The sequence below is a fragment of the Aotus nancymaae genome, unplaced genomic scaffold (assembly GCF_030222135.1).
Source record: "Aotus nancymaae isolate 86718 unplaced genomic scaffold, 86718_ANA_hifiasm-v0.15.2.pri h1tg000040l, whole genome shotgun sequence".
Classification (NCBI taxonomy): domain Eukaryota; kingdom Metazoa; phylum Chordata; class Mammalia; order Primates; family Aotidae; genus Aotus; species Aotus nancymaae.
The window spans coordinates 18,369,678-18,393,020 of NW_026988454.1; the positions used below are offsets into that span (position 1 = coordinate 18,369,678).

The following is a 23,343-nucleotide window of genomic DNA, read 5'->3' on the forward strand; positions in this document are numbered from 1 at the left end:
GCAGCTTATATTCCTGTTTCTGATTAGTAAAGACTTTAAGTCAGTCAGCAGTACTTTACCTTTCAAGGCACTAGCAAATTACTTGCAGTTTTAAAAGGAAAATTTGACCTCTGTCATAGGCAGTCTTCTCTTTAAAACAATACTTTTCCACTTGTTTTTTCTTTTGGATATTATATATGTGTGTATATATATCTCTATACATATGTAATTGATCATTTTATAATAAACATATGAAGGCATAAAGATATGCAGAAGAAAAATTAAATAACTCATTTTAAGGTTCAAATTAAATAATTTTTCAATATATGACATTGCTTACATAAGCTAACACTAGATGAAAATGGCTAGAAATGTTCTTCTTTACTCTTTTTGTTGTTTAAGGTATTAAACATGAATTATTATATGAGACTGGCAGATAGCTATTAATCCTCTTACAGATTTGAGAAGGTTGATTCTCAAATATTTATGCACCTCCTTCACTGTTTTCTTCAAATCTGTCCCCTTAAAAAGTGTGGTGGCTCATGCCTGTAATCTTAGCACTTTGGGAGGCCGAGGTTGGGGGCGGATCACGAGGTCAGGAAATGGAGACCATCCTAACATGGTAAAACCCTGTCTCTACTAAAAATACAAAAAAATTAGCCAAGTGTGGTGGCGTGCACCTGTAGTCCCAGGTACTCGGGAGGCTGAGGCAGAATCGTTTGAACCTGGGAGGTGGAGGTTCCAGTGAGCTGAGATTGCACCATTGCACTCCAGCCTGGGTGACAAAGGGCATGGTAATACAGGCAAGATGGACTTGTTAGCCATTCTGGTAGTGGTTTGGAATGAATCATAAGAGACAGAAATCTTAAGGACAAGGAAGAGAGGAGAGAGACAGGAGGGATCTTTGATCTCTTTCTCTGGTAATCTTAAAGCATAATTTTACTACAACACGTTCTTTTAATTCATTTATATTATTATATTAAGTCCTTTCTGCAGTGGATATCTGAGCAGAGTAAAATTTATGTTTCCATTTTTACTTTTTTGAAAGGGAATATAGTGACAAATTATTAGTACAATTTGGACACTGTGGTTGTAAGAGTAGCTGAGTAAAATAACAATATAAATAATATACAGAAGCTCTAGCTTCAGATGACAAATAGAAAGCTAGGAAGGTTTTGCACCATCCTCTTATGGCCTAGGGAGTTGACAAGATGCTTGTAGTTTTAAAAATATAAGAAAGTATCCCCTTCTGGTATATCATCAAGAGCTGAGGAATCTTGGCTTTTATATTTAAAATGCTTTTAGGGAAACACATATTAAAATTTTAGCCAAGATGACAGACATATCTCAATTAATTATATACGTGTGTGTTCGTGTGTGTGTGTTTAAACCTAGAAACACATTGGTTTTAGATCCCTAGAATGAAAATGTTTTCTCATCTATGCGATTTCCATATGCTTTTTAAAAAATCATATTTTATTCATTTTCTTTGGCAATTTTCATTTTATTTCTCATCATAATTTGAATAGAGACAGTCCTCATACATGATCAGATGCTTTTTCTTTTTTCTTCACTGATTACCATCATTTATGCATGACATAGGTAAAGTAATATGACTTTCTCCAGTTGATTCAAGAAACTCATTACTTTGCCTCAAATTATGTATAAAATATTTGTTTTACTTACTGAGGTTACAGTTATCAGAAAGCCAGGTAGTATTTTTCTTCTATTTAAAAAAACTTATATTATAAAAGAAAATAAAATTCATGTTATTAATTCTTTGCTGTGTTTTTACAAATGCATTTTTCATAGAATTTACAATATCTTCAAAGGAAGAAAGATAAAATTGGTCGTCATTTGTACCTTAGAAGTTTAATGTTCCTTTTTGTTTTAAAACATGTTTTCCATGTGAAGTTTTTATTGAGCCAACTTTCATACATATCTCACTAGCCTAAAGTCTAAATATTTGTGTTGGCATCAGAAAATCAAACACATCAGGCAGAACTGCTATGTGTGGTTGATCTTCAGGTACTGACTGATCACATTCATTTTTTATCAGTCTATGCCATGTAATTAAGAAAAAATAATTTAGTTGTTTTTTCCCCTGATTAGTGGTGATACGCAAGTATGATACAAAAAGAATTATACCACCAAATATTTTTATGAGGTCTGCTGTTTTCCATATTCATGATTTTATGCTACTGCCTTTAAGAAAGAACTTGAAATAGCACAAAAATGTTTTAAAATTCATAACTGCAAAACAAATCTGTGACTAAATGTCTTCAGATCTAAAGAGTGTAAAAATATTAGTACTTCAATATTTCACTTGCTGCCAGGAAAAAAAAAATTCGCAATCTTTTGTAAAAGGGAAAAGGAATTTTGCATACATTTTTACTCTTTAAATAACGACATCGACACTTACACTGTCATGACAATTATGAATTTCTTTGTGGTTTTAATTTTTAATTTTATATAAAACTGTTATTTTCTATTCTCACACAGATAAAGAGTGTTTGTCCATAAAATATAAAAATAGTAAAGTGAGAAAAATAAAACTATTATACAGTTTTAAAAAATCTAATTTATTTTCCAACTAATACATCATCAAGCATACATTCCAGGGTAAGGTTGAACATTCTCCCAGTCACAGCTCCACCAGCAATCCCCAATCCTACATTCCTAATGTTTCTATAAATCACAGAGCTTGAGAGATACACAGGCCAATATTAGTAGGAGACCGACTTTAACGGCAGGCAGAAATCTGATTCAAAGATGATTTAGGAAACTTGAAGGAGCCACAGTTGCTACACATATGATTGTGAGGTGTTTTGAGGTTAAAGAGCAAATTCTTCAGAGTATTTCTGAAATTAAGTATTGCATTCTTAGAAATTCACAAAGAAAGGGGTTTTAGCAATGGCTGAAAACGTGGCTTACCTTTGGGATTAAAGGCAAGGTATCTCTTATGATCAGTCTGAAAATCTAAAGTAAAATATTGCAAATCCACTTACAATTACTTACAACTTATTTATGAGGCATTTATTTCCAGTTTAAACAAAATTTTAGAGTTATAATGACTATATTATTTAGAAATGACATACCTAGTTGGTTGATGTGTCTAGGTATGACTGTTATAAACAAGCTAAAAATGCTATGAATATGCTAGGAAAGTGGTTCTCTATTTCTTAGCAATTTTTTCTTCTAAGTGGCTGAATTTTTATGTGTTTAGTTCACTTTTCATTTGCAGTTTGAGATTTTTAGATAGGAATTTGAGAAAGATGAATTACACAGAAAAAAGGGGTCAAAGTGAATTTCTAAAAATCACTTTAAAAATTCAGCTAAGTCTAAACTCTTCTGAGTTTTATCTGCAAATTTAACCTTGATTGTACAAAATAATACCTAATACCCATTATGAAACAACGTTATCAGACTTATACTGAAGAAGGATAATTAAACAGCAAAGACAAGTTTTGCTCTAATTAGCCTCCAATAAATTAAAAAAGGTTTAGTGCTGAATAGAGAGAAAGAAAAATGACAATTATACTTCAAGGGCCCAAAAGAAGACAGGTTGGAAAGAGTGGCAGGCTTACAAAATAAGGGCCACTGTTATTATGTGAAACCAGAAATTCATATCTAAGTTATAAAGAATGACTGTAAATAGTGAAGAGATAGTCACTTATACTGGCTTTTTGGTTTTTGTTTGTATTGGCATGTAAAGAAAAATTTATAAACAAAATCATACAAACCACACATATAGATGAACTAGGCTCATGCACAATCAAGTAATAGATACTCAGACAGAGGGATGATTTGTTACACAGACTTCAATAAAGAAAAAAAAAATTCTCTAACTTTGTGATTTATTTACACATAGATAAATAATAGTATTAGCCAGGCCTTTTGTTTAAAGTTGGCTGACTGAGCATTATACTGAAAGAAACTTCTGTCTCCTGAAACCCCATAAAAATGAGGTATGAATGAAAAAGGTACAATCCACCAACAATTAAGAAGAAGGCAATCAACTGACAACAGATGTCAACAAGTTTCTGGAAGGCTAGAAGCAGATGAAATGACAGCCAAATGAAGGAGTGGAGAAAGCTGAAGTTTCATGGACAAGGAGGGTGTTGTAGACTAAATGGCAGCCCATCTGCCCTGCAGAAACCTAAAAAGGCTCTTGACTTTGGAAAGTGCAGGTAACAACAGAAGGCAGGAGTTAGGACCGGGCCAGAAACAGAGGCTTAATTAGCTATCTGTCTATGGAACAGTCAACCTCTCCCTATCCTAAAGGGCAGGTAGCTGCAGTTTTATTTTTAAGTCTCTCCTCCACCCCCACATTTCCCACCCTGACCCCCCTATACACAGAACACTAGGTGGTGATGAGGGAGTATTCTCTTGTTGTAGCTGAGTCTTCACTTATTCATCATAAAGCCAAGTCAGCCAAGTGGTAAGTCTCACTTTCATACCCAGGGCTTTCAGCCAGCCTTCATAGTACTTCATCCTTAAAATATAAACTAACAGCCAAGGATCACCTTATACTTGAAGAAAATCTGATATGAATGTGAAAGGGCTGCATAAACAAAGAAAAAAAACTAAACCCAGATTAAGTGAAGACAACACAGTAGAGAGATGAGAACTTAAATTCTGATTAACACCATTAAGAGATTTAAGACACTATTGTACCCATAAAACAACAATCTTCTTTGAAAAAGAATCAAGCTAGCTCTTGGAAATTAAAAACATCACTGCTAAAATGAAAATTTCATATGTGAGTTGGGAAAAAATTTAAGGAAATCTCCTAAAATGGAGAATGGAAAGACAAAGAGGGGCCAGATATGGTGGCTCATGCCTGCAATGCCAGCACTTTGGGGAGGCCTAAGAGGGAGAGTCATTTGAGCCTAGGAGTTTCACCAGCCTGGGCAACAAAAGGAGACACTTTCTCTACAAAAAAATTTAAAAATTAGCTAGGCATGGTGGTACATGCCTGTAGTCCCGTTACTTGAGAGGCTGAGGTGTGAGGATCACTTGAGCCTGGGAAATTGAGGCTGCAGTGAGATGAGATAGCACCACTGTACTCCAGCTTGGGCAACAGTGACACCCTGTTCCAGACACCCCTAAGAAAGACAAAGATATGAAATATACTGAAGATGTAATGCGAAATTGATAGCATTAAATAGCTGAACAAGAGAAGATCTAGAAAGAGACAATGGAAAAACCACAGTGGGGATCAGAAAAGAATTTCCCCGGGGCTGAAGGGAGATACTAGCCTCTAAAATGGAAGAGTCCACTAAATGTAGGACAGGATGATTAAAAAAAAGAAAACAACCTACACCATTGTAAAATTTCAGACTACTAAAGACAAAGAAAGATCTTAAAAATTTCCAGAAAGAAAAAAAGTAGATCACATACAAAGGTACAAGAATCATACTGACATCAGATTTCCTCAGGGATAAAGAAATCACAACATTTTTCTGAGGAGAAATCATATTCAACCAAGAATTCTATATCTAGCTAAAAATATGAGGGGATTTCCAGATATTTAAGGACTTAAGAGAATTTATCTCCCAAGTCTCATTAGGAAAATACTTAAAAGAAACATTCTAGCAAAATGAAGGCAAAAACCAAGAAGGATGATAACATAAGATCCAAGAATGGTGACTCTAATTTATAACAGGGAAAGAAAGGACTCCAGGAAAAAGGAACAGATGGTATCTTGGAGGTGCCAAAAGGATATGATAAAGGCAGAAAACAAGAACAACAAAAATTAAAAATTCCAAGGAAAATAGATAAATGACTGGGCTCTGCCGTGAACATTTAATAGTCTGACATACACAGACACATATGTATATATGTATGTATGTGTGTGTGTGTGTATATATATATACACACACACACACATCTATGCACCATTTATTAAGTTTCAGCTTTCATAATCAACCTACAAACCAAGCACAATATATAACTGCTATGGTCTAGGTGTTTGTGTTCCTCTGAAATTTGCATGTTGAAACATAACCCCCACTGTGATGGTGTTAAGAAGTTAAGGCCTTTGGGAAGTCATTAAGTAGGGAGGGCTCTGTGCCCTGGAAGGGGATTAGTGCCCTTATCAAAGAGGCCTGGGGTGGCTTGTTCTCCCCCTCAGCCTTTTCTGCCATATGATGACACAGAGAAAATACCAACTATGAGGAAAGGGCCCTCACCAGACACCAAATCTGCTGGTGCCTTGATCTTGGACTTCCCAGCATCTAAAATTGTGAACAATACATTTCTATTCATAAATTACTCAGTACTTTGTTAGAACAGCAGCCTGAACGGACTGAGACAAAAATTACAAACAAAATGTGAACATTATCTACTATCAATACATATTATGGAAGTAAAAATAAAGATGACACAAGTTGGGAAGAGAAGTGAAGAGAAAATAAGAGGTGTTGGTAGTCTACGTGTTGTCAGTGAAAGCCTTATTTATCAAGCAAGAAGTTAGCAGAAAACAATTTAAAGGCGATGAAACAGCATAAATATATTTAAAAAGCTACATTGAAGCTTGATATAGATCGATATATAATATGTTTTATAATACATATATGTAATTACATGCAGAAATATAATATACTACAATATATATTGAGTATATATAAATGTATGTATAAAAATATGTATACCCTGTTAAAATTAAAATATCTAATTATATACAAGTAGTTAAACCATAATAATAAGGCATAAAGGCTTGCTGCAATTTCATCTGTGATATTTACACTGTAATGATGTTTTAGTTATTCAGTCAAATATACATTAAGTTTTCACTATTCTGAAATTCAAGATAATTTGAAAAGTAATGAAGTTAAATTTTGTACCTTTTCAAAAGGCATTAAATAAAATTATCATGAGTGAAGTGTGAAGGACAGAAATAAAGTTAAGGAAACAATTTCAAGAGGTTACAAATTATTACTTGTATTTATAAATCATCACCACATTAAAAGATAATCTTTTTTTTGTTAGACTAGTTCATTTCATCTTGCAATTGGAAAAACTGAGCATTTCAGGTTTTTCATTATCAAATATATTTTTCAATTAAACCTAAAGCTCTGAGGGTAAAAACTGAATTCAATTTTATGCCACTTAACATCTAGTTTTACACCTTGACAACTGTAGGCACTAGATAAAGATCTATTAAATGTAAAATAATGACAATTTGGTTTTTAATGAATAGAGCAAAATATAAATTTTAAGTCCAAGAAATAGAAACTGATAAAACAAAAACTTGACATTTATTTTGATGTCTCCTTAGCTTTACTGTTTTTCACTTAACAAGAATTTAATGCATTATAAAATATGGCAAGACTTTTAAGATGCTGATGCTGCAGATACGTGGCTTTTTTATATAATGCTGGTTCTACCAAGGAAATTAAGTGGTGTATTTAACACCTTGATTGTATACTGCAGGTAAAGAAAAAAATATTCAGTATCTTTTAAATCTTTCAAAGTTAAATTTTAATGGATAAGGGTAATTCAAGCATGTAACCCTCTCTTGTGGTTGTTAAAGTAAGTGAGTACTAAGTGAATTCAAGCACCAGGGCTCTTAAACCACTGCTGCAAGCATTCGAAATGTTTTATGCAGAAAGCTCAGTACTTACCCAACTTTTGTCAGCTCATGAACGGAGAACATTTCTTACTGAATTTATTTGAAATTTAAAAAACACACTTGAAGTTCTAGATGGTGTTAGTTTTATTAATTTTAGTTATTCTTTACTGTAAATAATATCAAATTTCTCCAGAAGTTTTGAAAAACCTAATAGGTACTTACTTCTAGTATCTTTTTGTTTTTTGTCTATGATGACAATTTTACATGTCTAAGTCAGACACAAGCCTAAGTCACGCCTAACTAAGTCATTGTACCTAGGAAAGGACAATGTCAGCTTCTAAAATAAATTAAGATTTTTCTAGGCTGTAACTTTGTTGACAACAGGAATCATATCTATTTTATATATCACTGTATTACCATAGTTACTTATTTGGTGATTGAGTCATAAAAGATTCAAAGATGGCAATTATAACTTTAAAGCAAACTGTTTTAATCTATTTTGTCATTTTTAAAGGCAGTTTGAAGTCAGGTCTTGTAACAGTGCTGCAACTAGGCCCGTAATTTGGGCAACAGATGTAAAACAAAAGTATGAGGAATGATGCTTCATCTCTGTAATTATTTTTAAGAAACTTAAATTATAAAAAGGTATTAATAAGAGACGCATTTTTGTCATTTTATCATAATTGGTGAGATCTCTTGCTAGATAATAATTTGCTGGCCTTTATTTTACATAATTAAGACTGTGCATGTAATCTTACAGCATTAAGATATGGATATTATCTAAAACTTTTATTTTAGACAGAATGAAAACAGGATAGAGGTATCAAGAGTCTCAAATCAATGTAACAGGATGAACCATATGGGAAGTGGGAGTGTTTATGGCTTAGAAAGGTTTATGCTTTAAAAGAAGATATGGTAGCTGTTTCCAAGTTTCTGAAGGGATGCCATGAGATCGGTTCAATATGGTTTCAAGGCAATACTAAAGAGAAAATATACTATAAGATTTGTTATTCTTTTTTCAAAATATTGGAATAGGGAAAGGCTTTCTAAATAACACTCAAAACCCGGAAGCCATTAGAGTAAAAGACTGAGAAGTCTGAATATGTAAAAGTAAAAAATTTATATGGCATAAAAATTTTAGTGACTAAGTAAAAAGTAATAACAAAGTAGAAAGAATAGACTAGGCATTTTACAAAAATAGGCAAGTTCACAAGATGATAAATACAAATCGCTGGAAAAAGAACACATGAAAAGATGTTCGACCTCAATCATATTTAGAGATGAAAATTTTATTTAAGCTCCCCCAAAAAAGATAAAAATTAAAAAAACCCAAAGTAACAATACATTTTTACCTATTAAACTGACATTTTTTTTCAATTACCTACAAACATGATGAGTGGGGAAGGGAAGAAGGAAAGAATATTCTTATAAATATTACCAAAAATGTTCCCCATTTATAAGTACGGGAGCATAAACTGGTAAAATCTATAGAAAGCCTCAAAATTGAAATTGGCAACATTTATTGGCAGTTGTTAGTGTCCTTCCCCACATTGTTCTGGCTCTCTGTCTCCCAGGTATGCGGTAGAACTGTGCCTCCCTGTTTCCGCTGAATTACGTGTGGCTATGTGCTTTGTTTTAGCTACACAGTAATATGCGTTGAAGCAGAGGCTTACAGAGCCACTGCTTACCTGCTATGTTTCCTTGGTCATGGAAGCACAGAGATGGAGCTTCCCTTAACCTGGGTTCCTGGGTGAGAACGATGAGGAACAGAGGCCACCAGCTAATCTATATTGGACAAGAAATGTGAGCTAGAAATAAATCTTTGTTGTTTTCAAGACATGGCTTGTTACTGTAACATAACCAAGCCTAAAAGATACATCTATCAAAATTAAAAATACATATATCCTTGGACACAGCAGTTTCACTCCTAGTAATTTCACAGTCTGCCAAGATACTTGGATATGGGTACAAATATGTATATACAAGGATTTTTATTGCAGCACTGTTTGTAAAAACAAGATTAGCAACTACTTAAGGCATATAGAACAATGGAAAAGAATTGAGAGTCCAGAAATGAACTTACATGTTTATGGTCAACTGTTTTTTTTTTCTTTTTTCTTTTTTTTGGGATGGAGTTTTGCTCTTTCACCCTGGCTAGAGTGCAGTGGCGTGATCTCGGCTCACTGTAACCTCCACCTTCTGGTTTCAAGTGATTAACCTGCCTTAGCCTCCTGAGTAGCTGGGATAACAGGCGCCTGCCACCATGCCTGGCTAATTTTTTTTTTTTTTTTTTTTTTTTTGAGACGGAGTTTCGCTCTTGTTGCCCAGGCTGGAGTGCAATGGCGCGATCTCGGCTCACCACAACCTCCGCCTCCTGGGTTCAGGCAATTCTCCTGCCTCAGCCTCCTGAGTAGCTGGGATTACAGGTGCGCATGACCATGCCCAGCTAATTTTTTGTATTTTTAGTAGAGACGGGGCTTCACCATGTTGACCAGGATGGTCTCGATCTCTTGACCTCGTGATCCACCCACCTCAGCCTCCCAAAGTGCTGGGATTACAGGCGTGAACCACCGTGCCCGGCTTAATTTTTATATTTTTAGTAGAGACTGTCTTTCACCATGTTGGCCAGGCTGGTCTCGAACTCCTGACCAAGTGATCCGCCTGCCTCGGCCTCCTAAAGTGCTAGGATTAGGGCGTGAGCCATCGCACCCAGCACAATTAACTGGTTTTTAACAGGGGTGCCAAGATCACTCAATGAGGAGAAAAAGTCTTTTCAACAAATGGTGCTGCTGAGATACTTGGATAGCCACATACAAAAGAATGAAGTTGGATCTTTACACCTCATGCCATGATATAGAAGTAAATCAGAATGGATGAAAGATCAAAGACCAAAATATAAGAACTAAAACTACATAACTCTTAGGAGAGAAAACAGGGGTAAAGATTTACCCTATTTTCCCTTCATGACCTCAGATTTAGAAACTGATTATAGGACATCAAAAGCAAGAGCAATAAAAGAAAAAATGCATAGAGTTTGTACTTCAGCCAAATAAAAAACTTGTGCTTAAAAAACACTATCAAGAAAGTGAGAAGACAATACACAGAATGATAGAAAATTGCAAATCATTTAAGGTACTTATTTCTACAATATACAAAAAATCATAGAACTTAACAATAAAGACATAGAACTTAATAATAAAGACGAATAACCTAATTTAAAAATAAGCAAAAGCTATGAATAGGTATTTCTCCAAAGAAAATATGCAAATAGCCAATAAGCAGCATATGAAATGATGCTTGACATCATTAGCCAATAGGGAAATGCAAATCAACACCGTAATGAAATACTTTGCAGCCACAAGGATGGCAAGTAACACAAAGTCAGATAAAAGTGGTGGTGAAATGTAGAGAAATCAAAACCCTCATACACAGCTGGTGAGAACGCAAAATGGTACAGTCACTTTGGAAAACAGTATGGCAACAATTCCACTGCTGAAAAGGGGGAAAAAAAAAACACAAAATGTCTGTCAACTGATGAATGAATAAATAAAATGCAGTATATTTACATAATGGCATATTTGGCCACAGAAAAGGAACGATCATGTTGCCACACCATGGATGAGTCACAAAAGATCAGATTCCATTTTATATCAAGTGTCCAGAATATGTAAATTTATAGAGACAGAAAGTAGATAATGGTTGCCTAGTGCTGAGGGTGGGGGGCAATGGGACAGGGAGGTTATGAGGTTTCCCTTGAGGAGATGAAGTGTTCTACTGGCTTGGTGATGGATGTACGTATCAGTAAATAAAAACTGACATATACTGTAAGTCAACTGCACTGTATATTAACTATATCTCAATAAAGCTGGTAAAATAATGACTAAACATTAAAAAAATTTAAAGAATAAAATAGATTTAAATATCTTAATATATTAAGCAAAATGTGTACTGTTCTCACATTTAGTGAATGTCTGTCAGACATGTTGTAGAATATGTATATATTGTACAATCCCACATGCTCACAGACCCATGGGCATAGTGTGTTCCTGCTTTAAAAACTGTATGTGTATACACATACATACATACACATACGTATGTGTATGTGAATATAAGGGGAATGAATGTAATGGGAAGGAGAATATAATGGGAAGGGGACTAAGTGAATATAATGGGAAGGGGATAAACAACTGCCAATGGAGAAAACCTCTAAGTTAAATAATGGAAAAGCTAGAGGAAGTAACAGGTCAAAGGTTGAAAGGAGACACATTTTTATTGTATTTCTGTTTTTAAAAATTTCTTTTACCATGTGTGTTATTTTCATAACACTTTTTAAAGGTATTACTTTAATGTAAGAAATAACTAGCTAGTAGGTAGAGCTCTCCAAAAACAGAACATGCTACCTTAAAAGGCAGCTTGTGTCTCATAGGAATTAAAGTATAGAATGGATTTACACTTGATAGGCTGCATGGGTACATGGACTGGATAAGCTCTGGACCAGAATTCTTCATGCCCTTTAAAGTCTCTTCCAACCCTGACATTTAACCCAAATTAAAAAGGTATTTAGTCTTAAGACTGGAAAGAACTTACAAGTACTAGGGATAATTTGAAAAAAAATATTCTGTAAGTGGTCCAGTATCAACTAGTCTTAATTACTGAGTTTATTATTTTAGAGACAAAAGCTTGCTACATTGCCTTGGCTGGTCTTGAACTCCTATACTGAAGCAGTCTTCCTGCCTCAGACTCCTGAGTAGCTGGAATTACAGGCACATGCTTTTGAACCAGGCTGTTATTTAATAATGTGATTTCAGTGTCAACATAGAACAAAAAGGCATTTCCAACTGACAGATACATAAAGTATATGTTTTAGAATCTGAACTAAGTAAAATTCTTTCAAAAAGAATATCTTGCTCACTGACTGTGCCATAATGAGCATTTTTTATTAAATCTCATTAAAAAGAAACGTGTGGTGATTTGGAGAGATGTACTAGTGAAAAATAGGAATGAGAAACACAAAGTCCAAGAAGCTAATTTTCAACTCATAATTTTTCTTACTTGTATTTGTATTTTAGGTTCAAAGTCAAGGCTACTGCTTAACACTATATGGTAGGACTTTAAACATAACTAGGAAAAAAAATTAAAGTATTATTAAAAATATTTTTAATTTTATATATGTAAGTTTTTTCTTTAAATAATAAAAACAGTTTACCAGCTAAGTCAATACCACAGATGGATTTCTGTGGAAATCGTATTTGGCAGTAATGTTAGTTCTTTTAAGAGTTCCTGGCTCCTGCAGCAAAATAAGAAAGTAGGCCTTTTTTCTCTCCACCGTGAAAATTTGTTGGAATGCATAATGCAGTTTGTCCTCCATACGTATAAAAGTTGCCAGTGTTATAACAGGCATATCACTATGAAGAGACGACACTAGAATGTCTCAGAATATGCTGAATGATAGTTTTCAATATTTTTTGGAAGCTAGAGTTGGGGGGTATGACTCAAGGGGGGAAAATGTAGCTGTATGTACCCACTGACTACCAGTAAGAAAATTTCACTTCTACTTATGTTCTTAATGCGTAAAATAAAAATTTTCTTCATATCTACAAACTTTAAACTGAAAATTTCTCTTTAACCTTAATGGTACTCATTTTTGTCTGATTCCTGTAGTACTCGATCCTTAAGACAAGTTTAATTTATTTCCTTTAGGAGGGATGGTGGTGCTGACAGTTAGGCTTAGTGCTGAGATGAGTGGGATCTTGACGTTTCATTAATTTACTTCTTTTTCTTTGTCTCCCTCTATAGCAGAGGGTGTATCAAACTATTTTTTTCACCAACAGAAATTTTCATTTTTAACAATTTTTATCATAGTATTTTTAGATTTCAAATGGTGGATTAAAAGAAAAAGAATGCTTTTTGGTTACCAAATTTATGTATGTATGTTCCCTCCTCAATTTGGAAAAAATATTTTCCTATGATTCTACTACCTGGTTCAACTTATTTTTCTACTCTAAAACAGTATTTCCAGGAGAATTAGAAAGATCAGTTTCACTGCAGGAGACAGAGATACTTCTTTTCTCTTTCTTACCCATACCACTCAGAGTTTAGAAAAGATCCTTGCTTAAAGATCAGGATTATTCAGACCACCTCATTTAATAACTGCTGAGAGTGTTTGGCAACTATGTAGGGTAAAAGCAGAAAAGATGTATTTTCCAGCGAAGGCCTCTTTTGTCTTGAATTAAGTGAATGAAACACTAGATCAAGACTGTGTCACTAAACCGGGCCCAGTGGCTCATGCCTGTAATTCCAGCACTGTGGGAGGCTGAGGCAGGTGGATCACTTGAGGTCAGGAGTTTGAGATCAGCCTGACCAACATGGCAAAACCCTGTCTCTACTAAAAATACAAAAACTAGCTGGGCGTGGTGGTGTGCGCCTATAATCTCAGCTACGCAGGAGGCTGAGGCAGGAGAATTGAACCTGGGAGGTGGAGATTGCAGTGAGTCAAGACTGTGCCACTGTACTCCAGCCTGGGTGACGGTGAGGCCCCATATCAAAAAAAAAAAAAAAAAAAGGTTTGTGTCACTTGGGTGATAGGTTGATCTGGATCAATACCAGTTCCATAGGAAACAGAAACAAGGGCAAGAAAAGTTGGAGAACAGCACCAACCCCAAAACAGTGTGCACACACATAGATAATGTAAGACTATGTAGTCATATAAATGTTACAAAATTCTGTATGTACATTTAAAGACGGTGATTATCAAGGTTTAGAGCTGTCTGAAGGCTGTTAGTTAAGAGAAGGAATTTGAGTGGCAGATTCTGGAGAAACCTGCTTTCTCGGTAGGCTTTAAGCTCTCAAACCAGAGACTTCTCTCAACAGGAAGTTTTTTTAATCTTTACTTTCAAGTACCTTCTGAAGCTGCTCTCTAGTTCTATCCAGGTGTTACTTTACTGTTTCAAGTTATTTCTACTTGTTGTTATCTATTTACTGTCATATCTTTCCCTATGGTTGCCTTTTTTTTTTTTTTTAATTAATGGATTTTTAGCTCTCAAATTGAGGCACATATGGCCCCCACACTGTTTGTTGTATATTGGCTATGCATGAAGCTACAAGATATACTTGAAGTATCTTTCCAGAGGGTGTATTTTGAAAATCGGTAAAGAAAGACATTATATTGTAGTGGTTAAGGTTGTGGGCTTTGCTAACTTTCTAGTTAGAATTTTGACTATGCCACTTGTTCTTTGACAAGTTATTTAATGTATCTGGTTCTTCAATGTTTTAATCTGAAAAATAATACTAGTGCAAGTAAAAGGGCCCTAAGGTTTGCCTTCTATGTTTAAGAAAGAGAGTAAGAAGGCCAGGAGGGTTTGAACACAGTGAGCAGGTTGTGAGCAAAAGGAAGAGATGGGGGGAGAAGCTGCTGATCCTGTAAGGCTTCACAGCTTTTACTCTGAATGAAATAGAAAGTGATTATGTGCAGAAAAGTGATATGATCTGATGCATGTTTTTAATAATATCTCCCTGGATGCTGAGTTGAAAGAAAACCACAGGAGGCAAGGGTGAGACCAGGTAGGTCACTGCAACAATCCATTTGAAAGGTGATGATGGCTCAGACCAGAGTAGTAATGATGGGTGTGGTAAGAAGTCACAGACCAGGTATGAAGGTCACACCTGTAATCTCAGCACTTTGGGAGACTGAGGCAGGCACATCACTTGAGCCCAGGAGTTCAAGATCAGCCCGGGCAACCTAGGGAGACATTGTCTCTGCAAAAAAATACAAAAAGTTAGCTGGATGTGGTGGTGTGCACCTGTAGTCCAGCTACTAGGGAGGCTAAGGTGAGAGGATCACTTGAGCCCAGGAGGCTGAGGCTACAAGGAGCTGCGAACATGCCACTGCACTCCAGTTTGGATGTCAGAGCGAGACCCTGTCTCAAAAAAAAAAAAAAAAAAGGAATAGGAGGAGGGGAATTGGAGATAGGAAGTTTAAGAAAAATTATACTTTCACATTCTAGTTAAATATGATTATGTTTTTAATATTATTAAATGTGAATGCCTACTTTACTTGACAATTTCCCTTACCAAATGATCTTCATAAAACAATTGCTACTTAAAAATCAGCAACTATCCAAACATAGGAAACCTGATGTTTTGATGGAAGGAGAGGAAGAGAAGAGGACTCTGGGAGAAGAGGAGAAATAAGTTATCAGTGAAAAAAATAATAGTATATAACATTTATAAACTGCTGAAACTACACCAAAATGTTTGTAGTTAATTGCAGATATATGGAAAACAAGTTTTTTTGTTTTGTGTTTTTTGAGAGGAGTTTCACTCACTCTGTCACCAGGCTGGAGTGCAATGACACGATCTCGGCTCACTGCAACCTCCACCTCCCAGGTTCAAGCAATTCTCCTGCCTCAGCCTCTGGAGTAGCTGGGACTGTAGGCGTATGCCACCATGCCTGGCTAATTTTTGTACTTTTAGTAGAGACGGGGTTTCATCATGTTGCCCAGGCTAGTCTCGATCTCTTGACCTCATGATCCACCTGCCTTGGCCTCCCAAAGTGCTGGCATTACAGGCGTGAGCCACCGTGCCTAGCCAGGAAAATGAAAGTTTTAACACAATTTCCAGGGCAATTCTGCCCATTAGCTATGGGCAGAAGACTGTGGTATCACTCATGTACCCTTAACACGCACACACACAAATAACATACACACGCATACCTAGGCTTTACTTTAGTTAAGTTTGGGCTGAGCCCTGGTACTTTATTTTTGAGAGGAGGGGTCTCAGTATGTTGCCCAGGCTGGAGTGCAGTGGTGGCCTGCAACCTCAAACTTCTGTTCTCACCTCAGCTTCCTGAGAAGTAGGGACTACAGGGGGTATCACTGTACCCAGCTAATTTTTTTAAAGCTCCATGATAATGGAATTTGAAAGCACCACAACCGAGCTTGGATTAACAATATGTTTAAAACATAAAATAAGCCAAAACAATCAGGACCCTCTAAGAGACTCAGCAGTAAAATCACTATATCAGAAATGTAAAAAAGGATGAGGATACTAGTGATAGCAGGGGCTGCATGCTGCCTGAGGGTGATGTATTTTCCAACTTACATCTGATACATCAAATGATTCACTGCAGATACATAGATGACTAAGATATGCCCTTACTCTAAAAGACTCAGTTTATCTACAGACTGACATAAATATTCAAGAAAATGAACAACTTCCACCTTCTCATCTAAATGAATTAAACAGTCCTACTGAAAATCATGTAACTTAAGAAGTCAGATAAAACATATAGCAGAAATTTCTCTATTTGAATTAATATAGATATAATTTAGTATTATGCCAATATCAACTAGTCTATTTCAGAAAAGGATAATCAATCAAAATAGATTTAAAAGTAATGTCCTTGTAATTCCAAATAAAAAGAAATATCTTAACCAGCATTTAAGGGAGGATGAAAGGGACAAATACCAGGAACAAGATTCAAATTTCTCTTTGAGATAAATTATTCTAAGACTTAGCAGCAATAGATTTTAATATAAAATAAGACTAAAATGTTGTATTAGAAAAATGAAGAATTCCCCAACCCCACCCCAGAGAAAGGGTCTCACTCTGTTGCCCAGACTGGAGCAGAGTGGTATGGTCATAGCTCACTGTAACTTTCGAACTCCTGGGCTCAAGCTATCCTCCTACCTAAATCTACTGAGTAACTGGGACTACAGGTGTGTGCCACCATGTCTAGCTAATTTCAAAACTTTTTGTAGAGACAGAGTCTCCCTATGTTGCCCCAGCTGGTTTCAAATTCCTGGGCTCAAATGATCCTCCCACCTCAGCCTCCCAAAGTACTGGAATTACAGGCGCGAGCCACCATGGCCAGCCAAGAATTACTTATTCTTCAAATATCTGGTCAAAGAAGGCAAGTTTACCATATTAGTCAAGAGAGTTAACTAGTTGCTTATTAAAATGTGTTTCCAGAAATTTTTACAGAAAATTTAAAGGGAAAGTCAGCATCACCACAGGTGTAAGATTAACTGAAAAGTGTTATAAACATTAACAAACCAACCAACCAGAGCTGATCACTCTGAAGAGCTGATAAGCCAATTATTCAAACTTCCAGTTTTATAATAATAAAACAAAATTAAAATGTATATGAATACTCTCAAATGTTAAGATAACATTATTTGGGGCAATATTTAAACAATGCAATAATAATGCTAATACCCATTTCTGCTGTGAAAAATGTACACCAACAAGCCCAGCATGGAAAACTATCCCACCTTCAGTATTCATATTACCTTGTGTGTAGGCAGCATCATCAGATCCCATACTCAGTTTCCGTGTTTCACTTATTCTATCCACATGTGCTAATGTCGGATCTGTGAGGTGTTGAATATTCTCTGTTTCTACATAATGATCAGGATGGTTTAGAAGATTTGTAAGTTCAAAGGTAGGGGACACCACCCCTGGTGAAACTGCAGGGGGTTTATTGGGAGAAACTGTAATTTTGAAAGTGTATTTCGTATTGGGCTGAGTGACTACCACTCGAGGAGAGGTGGCAGAGTTATTGCCTATTGCTCGACTTTTGGGAGGGTGGTGGTGAATAAAGGCAGGACCCATGCTCACTTGCCCAGACATGTTCCTGGCGGCAGCAGATGCTCCAGAGTTTGTGGATATGAAGAGTGTGGGCTGATTCCGCATGACCTGTTCATCTCCTGTGGTGGCATTAGCTGAAATATAAACCTTAGGTTGACTACGGGACATCAGCTCATCCGTATTTGGGGGACTGGCAGCTATGTAAACAGTGGGCTGATTTCTATTTAAGGTCTGGCTGTTGACTGAAGAGGAACTGCTAGAAGTTCGAGGTCCAGAAGAACGTAGTTTTGAAGAATTGTTTCTTTGTGGGGGTTCAAGTTTGATTTCAATCTGGTTTTTTCGAGGTCCTGTTGAAATATTCTGAATGTTATATTGGCTATGGGAAGAAGACTGTGAGCTACCAGATGAATGAATGGTTGGTGGTTGTGAAGTAGTAGGTGAACTGATTGGCATGTAGACATGAGAGGTCTGGTGGCCTTGCTGATTTGGCTGTTGAGATGAGGTATGTGACAGAGGATTAGATGCAGGACAAGCAGTCCAGGGACCAGGCTGTGAAGGTTGATAAACTTGCTGAGGGTTCATGGGGTTAAACTGAGATACCCAGCCAGAATGCTGTTGTGTCTGTCGAGTTGTACCACCAGGAGTTGTAATGTAAGGCCTAATATAGATAGAATTTCCCTGTGGACTGTTAAGTACAGGTGGAGGTACACCATGTATGTGCAAAGATGTAGGAGTATTACGACCAGTCTGGATATTTGGGGCTAATGTTACCATAATGGGATTAAATCTGGGAGTTTGTTGAGAAAGGCTAGATGTTCCTTTGCTGCCTAAGTGAAATCCAAGATGTGGTGCTGAATTTGAGGCACCAGAAGAACTGGACATTCCAAAAACATTAAAGCCTTGAGGAACTTGAGCTGGTGCTGTCTGTGGCTCCTGCTGAAATAGTTCACTATTGGACTGGCCACCTTGAAGTTGTCCATCACTAATGCTGTGCGTTAGAGTCCTACTTCCATTCATTCTATTTCCTTCTCTTCCATGGTGGTAAATGTTCTGTGATTGCAAGTCCAAGTTGAGAGAAGTCATGTGATTGCGTAGACCAGAAATTCCAGAATCATCCGAAAAATTCAAGTCTCCTTCACCATAAAGATACCTTGTACTCTCCTGAGAGAGAACAGCACAGCAGGCATCCAGGTTATTATTATTCTATGAAAACAAAATAAAAACAAACTGGTATTAACAATCAGAAGCTAATGCTTACATTTGCATCTCTACAAAATGCATGATTAACAAGTAACTGGCTAATACAATTATAACATATATTTGGATATTTAAATTTCAGAAGTATTTTTACGCAAAATAATTGAATTAAAAATTCTCACTACTAATGTAATGGAAAAGCTCTCTCTAACAAAATGAATCAAATCATGGTTCCATTTTAGCAGCTACAATGGATAAAAAGAGTAAAATGGATTCAGACAGATATAGTAAAATTATAACCTATCTAAAAAGGCAATTTTAATGTTGAACAAAATATATTCATTCAACTTAAGTATATAAAACTATATAAACATTTTAAAAAAGCTAAATGGAAAAAATAGTCTAATAATGCTTGCACATTCAAGTGCTATACAAATTTGTTTAAACTACTAAATGTTTAAAGTTACATTTGTAGCATTTAAAGTTCTGAAACTCATACAAAAGTCATCTCAATTCCTCACATGCTTCGTCTTAACTTGTGCAAACTCACTCTCTCTCTTTCTCTGGAGGCTCAAGGTAGCCTCCAGAAGAACTAGTTCCTTTCTCTGCCTTTAGATAACATCATAAAAATCTACTCCAGAGAAATAAAAAAAGCCCCAAAACTCAGATTGTTTCTAAAGAATTCTCAAAAGACACTGACTAACCAGTAGTCATAAATTATCCATGAAAATGTTTGCCAAACACCTACTATATGCATAGCACTGTGAGCCTGTGGAAAAAGCAAAGACATATAAAACCAAACATTTCCCCTAGAAGAGTTTGTAACTCACGGAGACAAACCACAGATTTCTGAAAAGGTAACATGAGTACACTCCAAGTATTAAGTAGTACTGAAGTTCAACAGAGAATTCATATTGTAGGCTACCAAAGAAGGGACTGGGTTAATGAAGAAGGTATGGCCTGATGGTTTTCATAGAATATGTAGAACTTGAACAACAACAGCAACAACAACAATTCTTGGTGAAGAGAATGGCACAAGTAAACAAGAACATAAATGTGAGAGTTAGGTAAAAGCATGTTCCACACAAGGTGGCTGGAACAAATCTGGCTGGAGCTAAAGATTTGTACTGAAAATGTTGTTGAACAAATTGTTGCAAAAGCAGATTGGAAGTAAATCATGAAAGAGTTTTGAAAAATGAGTCACACTAAGAGTTTGGTCTCTATTATAAGCAGTGAGGAGAGCTACTGAAAGTAGATGAAGAGAGAGGTAAAGATACAAACGGTATTCAGGGAAGAGAAGTCTATTGATACCTATGATGAATAAAAAGATGAAAAATCTTTTGACAAAATGGCCAGTTAGAAGACATGAAGTAATGAGAGTTTGATGATGGAAATAAATTTTTAAAAAATATAAATTGTCAACATAATTTGGTCACAAGAGAGAAAGAATTCAAATAAGCCTGGAAGATTAAGAACCTGACAGAAAGGGGAGTTTTAGACTTAAGAAAGAGGAATAATCAAGTTAAAATGTTCAGAGGCAGTTTGATATGAGATAAAATCGTAGTAAGAAGGAAGCGGACAAAAAGGCATCTTGATGCTTAAGGAAATGACAGCTCACATTGTTTGAACAGGTAATACAAAAGAAAAGGATAGTGAGCAAGGTTTGACTTAACCCTTCCTAAAACCAACAATTTAAATCTCACATGCTATAAAAATCCATTTATCCTACTCATAACTCTGAATTGATATATACTAATTTTTCAAATAAAGTTGAAAAGCTAATTGCAATCTTTATTGACTAACGATTCCTTATTATATTTAGACCTTATCTTTTGCCAAACCTGACTGGTGCTTTTGCTTTAAGTTAAATTTATTGCCATTCCAAGTAAATTCTTCTTCCTTCTAAGCCAAAGCCTGGTGACTTTATCTTCCTCTCACCTCCTCTCTGTCATAATTCTCAGATTAAAATTTATATTCCCTCTTAAATCCAATTCCACACTTCCTTTGTAAAAGCTTGATACTCATATTTAGTCTTCCTCTTTAATTCTCTTGAGCTCTCAAAATCCCTTTAATCCTTTATAATCTCTGTAATTATTCAATATGTTCATATTAAAAAGCAATATTCTAGTTCAGCCATACCATAATTTATGTGCACTCATGTTATTTATGCTCTACAGATACTACTTTCTTATCAGTGAAACATAAAAGAACTTACAGGGGAAGATTAAATAGGACAAGAGGAAATGTACTTTTTAATTACAATTTTTATTTTAGAAAATTTTAAACATATATGAAAATAGAGAAGAAATATGATAAACTCCCACACACTTATCACCCATCTTTAACAATATCAATATATGGTGAGTCTTTTTTCATTTGATGTATATGCCTCAGCTACTTCCCCTACCAAACTAGATCAAGTCTCAGACTCATCTTTTCATCTGTAAATACTTCAGTATGTACTGTAAGAGACAGGGACTTAAAAATGTAACCACAATGCCATATCATACCTTAAAATAATCAATAGTTCTTAGTATCACCCAATACTCAAATAGTGTTAAATTTCCCTGTCTCAAAAATGTCTTTGTACAGTTAGCTTAAATTAGGATCTAAGTAAGGCCCATATATTTCATTTGGCTGATAAGGCTTTTAGGTTTCTTCTAATAATCCGCCCCTTCCCTCTTTTAAAATTTTTTCTAGCCATTTGTTTGTTGAGAAAACTTGGTATTTGTATAGAATTTCCCCTATTCTGGACTGCACCCTGTGGTCAATCAATTTCCCCTGCATTTCACTGTAAGCAAGTTCATGTTTGAATTTTTGGTAAGACCATTCATAGATGTTCACTATCACATCACACAAGGAGACACATCAATGTCTGCCTGTCTTTTTGTGATTTTAAAACTGACTGATAGATTCAGATGTTGTCAGCTTGATCCAACTAATGATTTTTGGCAGCTATTGATGATCACTGCTTAGAAACACTATTTTATTAGGGATACTAAACAGTAATATTGGAATGTCCCAATTATAAGATTTTGGCCAGGCACAGTGGCTCACACCTGTAATCTTAGCACTTTGGGAGGCCAAGGTGGGACAATCACTGGGCCTAGGAGTTTGACACCATCCTGGGCAACATAGTGAGATCCTGTCTCTAAAAAAATTTGTTTTTAATTAGCCAGGCATGGCAGTAGACCTGCAGCCGCAGTGAGCCACGATCATCCCACTGCTGTATTCCAGCCTGGGTGAGAGCGAGACCCAGTCTCCTAAATAAATAAATAAATAAAAAGGATTTCATCTTCAATTCTTAGCAGCATTTCTTCCTTGAACACTTGCCCTCTTCGACTATTTGGTTACATTCTGCACAGAAGAGGCAGGATAAAAAAATTCTTTTCTCCAGTTTTCAGAATAATAAATTTGGTCCCCAGCAACCTCCAAAGGTGACTGATTTATTTTTAGTATCATTGTAAACTCATGTATCTTTAATATTTTGATGTGTTTCAATCAGTTTTGGTCATTATTATCCCTCTTTATGTTACTGGGAACAGCTTCAAGTTGGCTCCTGGGTATATAACATGAATCCAGTAGTTTTTCAAAGCTTCTCTGCTTTCTGACATGACAAGATGTTCCAGCTAATCATGTGCATCTACTCCAGACTTGGAATCAGCCATTTCTCAAAAAAGCCCTGGTTACTTTTAGTGAGAAAGGGTAGAGGACTCTCTTGAAGTATATCAAAAGGGATGGGATATGAGTTTTTAAAAGGTGGAAAAATCACTGCTTTTTAGTATACAGCCACAAATCTTCATTCTCTTCAAAGCTATAAAATGTCTGCATCATTCTTCTGCACAGACACAGAAATTACAGATAGTATCGAAGTATATATACCGTATTGAGGGAATGTGTTCTCTTTCCGGGTCCACAAGGGGGTGTAGTTTTAAGGGCAAGAACTTCCTAGCGCCATGCCCCCTTCCCATCTCTCTTCACCTGGGAGATTTAACGGTTTATGT

The 23,343-nt window shown here is 35.8% G+C and overlaps 1 protein-coding gene across 3 annotated transcripts in view; it reads right to left on the bottom strand.

Annotated features, from left to right (window-relative positions):
* The window catches only part of TAB2 (TGF-beta activated kinase 1 (MAP3K7) binding protein 2), a 96,844-nt gene that overhangs the window by 18,266 nt on the left and 55,235 nt on the right, over positions 1–23,343 (bottom strand). For all 3 annotated transcript variants that reach the window (XM_012452566.3, XM_064360585.1, XM_064360584.1), the window contains one exon: positions 17,845–19,345. In XM_012452566.3, coding sequence (XP_012307989.1) covers positions 17,845–19,345 — 1,501 coding nt within the window. The remainder of the gene's footprint in view (positions 1–17,844; positions 19,346–23,343) is intronic.